The sequence below is a fragment of the Oryzias melastigma genome, linkage group LG24 (genome assembly GCF_002922805.2).
Source record: "Oryzias melastigma strain HK-1 linkage group LG24, ASM292280v2, whole genome shotgun sequence".
Classification (NCBI taxonomy): domain Eukaryota; kingdom Metazoa; phylum Chordata; class Actinopteri; order Beloniformes; family Adrianichthyidae; genus Oryzias; species Oryzias melastigma.
The window spans coordinates 14,378,217-14,379,805 of NC_050535.1; the positions used below are offsets into that span (position 1 = coordinate 14,378,217).

Genomic DNA, 1,589 nt, shown 5'->3' on the forward strand with positions numbered 1-1,589 from the left:
TGATGCCGCTATCATCCCTCACTCTGCTGCACCACAGGCCCTTGCAGGTGAAACCCTCAAAATATAGGAAATATAAAGCAAGAAAGGAGGAGACAGGAGATAAAGAAGCAGATTTAAACTCCCTAAAAAGGGAGATTTGTGTTTTTTACCAGGTAGCCGGTAAACTCAATAATCACTCAGCTTTTGAAGCAGAAATCCGTCTTCACGAGAGTGATATCTGTCGTCTTTGATCTTCACAGGTTTGTAACTTCAAACGGTGGCGATGCAGTTACAGGCATCAAAAATAAATCGAGTGAAAATGAGGATTTAGTCTGAGTGCACGCCATAAACAACCATTAGTTTTTTTTTTTTTTTTTTTTTTTACATATTTTCCTTGACTTATCTTTGAATTCCAAAGCATGCCTTCAATGAGCTTTAAAGGGAGAAACAGAACAGAACTTAAACGATGAAAGACTTTGATTTGTGTGCATGTGCACAAAAATGGTGAGCTTCCTGTGGTGCAAACAGGCTGGTTTTAAATCGCTGGAAGTATTGTGAAACTTTATTTTCTTTTGTATATTTTAATGCTGTTTTATTTTTATTTTTAATATATTTTCCATGTTTAGTTTATCCATCCATTTTCTTTATATCCTTTTCGAGGTCACTGAGTTGCTGGAACCTATCCTAGTTGGGCGAAGGGATGCATTATTTTTTTTTAAATAATTAGCTGTAAAGAGGCACAACTGCATGCATACAGCTGCAACAAACACCATGTGCTCTGTGTGTCTATTTACCTAAATACTGAAAACAGAAATTACATTTAACATTTTTGGTGATGTGCAGATGTATTAAACGCAACCGTTTAATGGTTTTATATCTTAAAATCTATCACCAGACAAATCCATTGAGTAGTTAAGGCTAAGGAAACTAACGAAAAGTGTTCATTTTTCCCACCAGATGCTCAAATGGTGGTTGAGTTGTAAATCAAGTTGTGGTAAAATGTGGAAAAATCACTTTGTGTTCAAGATTCTATGCATTTCAGTTAAAGAAAGATGTGCACATCAGCCTATATAATGATGAGAGATAAACGATTGTCTCTAAGGATGATTGATGCCACCCTCTTTTCTTCCTTCCTCAGCAGAGACTGCGGTGCCTGATGAGTTCACGTGTGACCCCCTTGCAGACTCTAAGCGCTACGCGGTCGATCCCAGCGACTCCGCCTTCAAGGTTATGACATCCCAGTACCAAACTAAGCGTCCCTATGGTTACCGTCCTTCACTGGGTGTGCGCAGACAAGCGTCGAGCCCGGCTAGTTTTCAGGACGGAAATAGGAACGGTGAGTTTTCTTTTTTACTGCAAAAATAAACATGTAAGTTGATAAGAATCTAAATCAAAACTTTATTTATAAAGTACTTCCTCACAATATTGCATCTGAATAATGAAAGGAGTAGAAATTTGGCTTATATTATGGGGATCTGTGACTCAGAACACAACAGTCATGGTTACAGAGGGCTTCACCACAGTTGTCTAAAACCCAGTAGTCTTTTATTCATGATTATGCTGTTTTTAGCTAAAATCAAAAATGATGTATCGTTTTCTAGGACATAGTT

The 1,589-nt window shown here is 37.8% G+C and overlaps 1 protein-coding gene across 1 annotated transcript in view; it reads left to right on the forward strand.

Moving 5' to 3' along the window:
• scml4 (Scm polycomb group protein like 4) overlaps window positions 1–1,589 on the forward strand; it is a gene marked incomplete in the record, with an annotated part of 7,369 nt that overhangs the window by 3,715 nt on the left and 2,065 nt on the right. Inside the window, 2 exon segments of the mRNA XM_024291514.2 lie at window positions 8–47; window positions 1,118–1,315. Coding sequence (XP_024147282.1) covers window positions 8–47; window positions 1,118–1,315 — 238 coding nt within the window.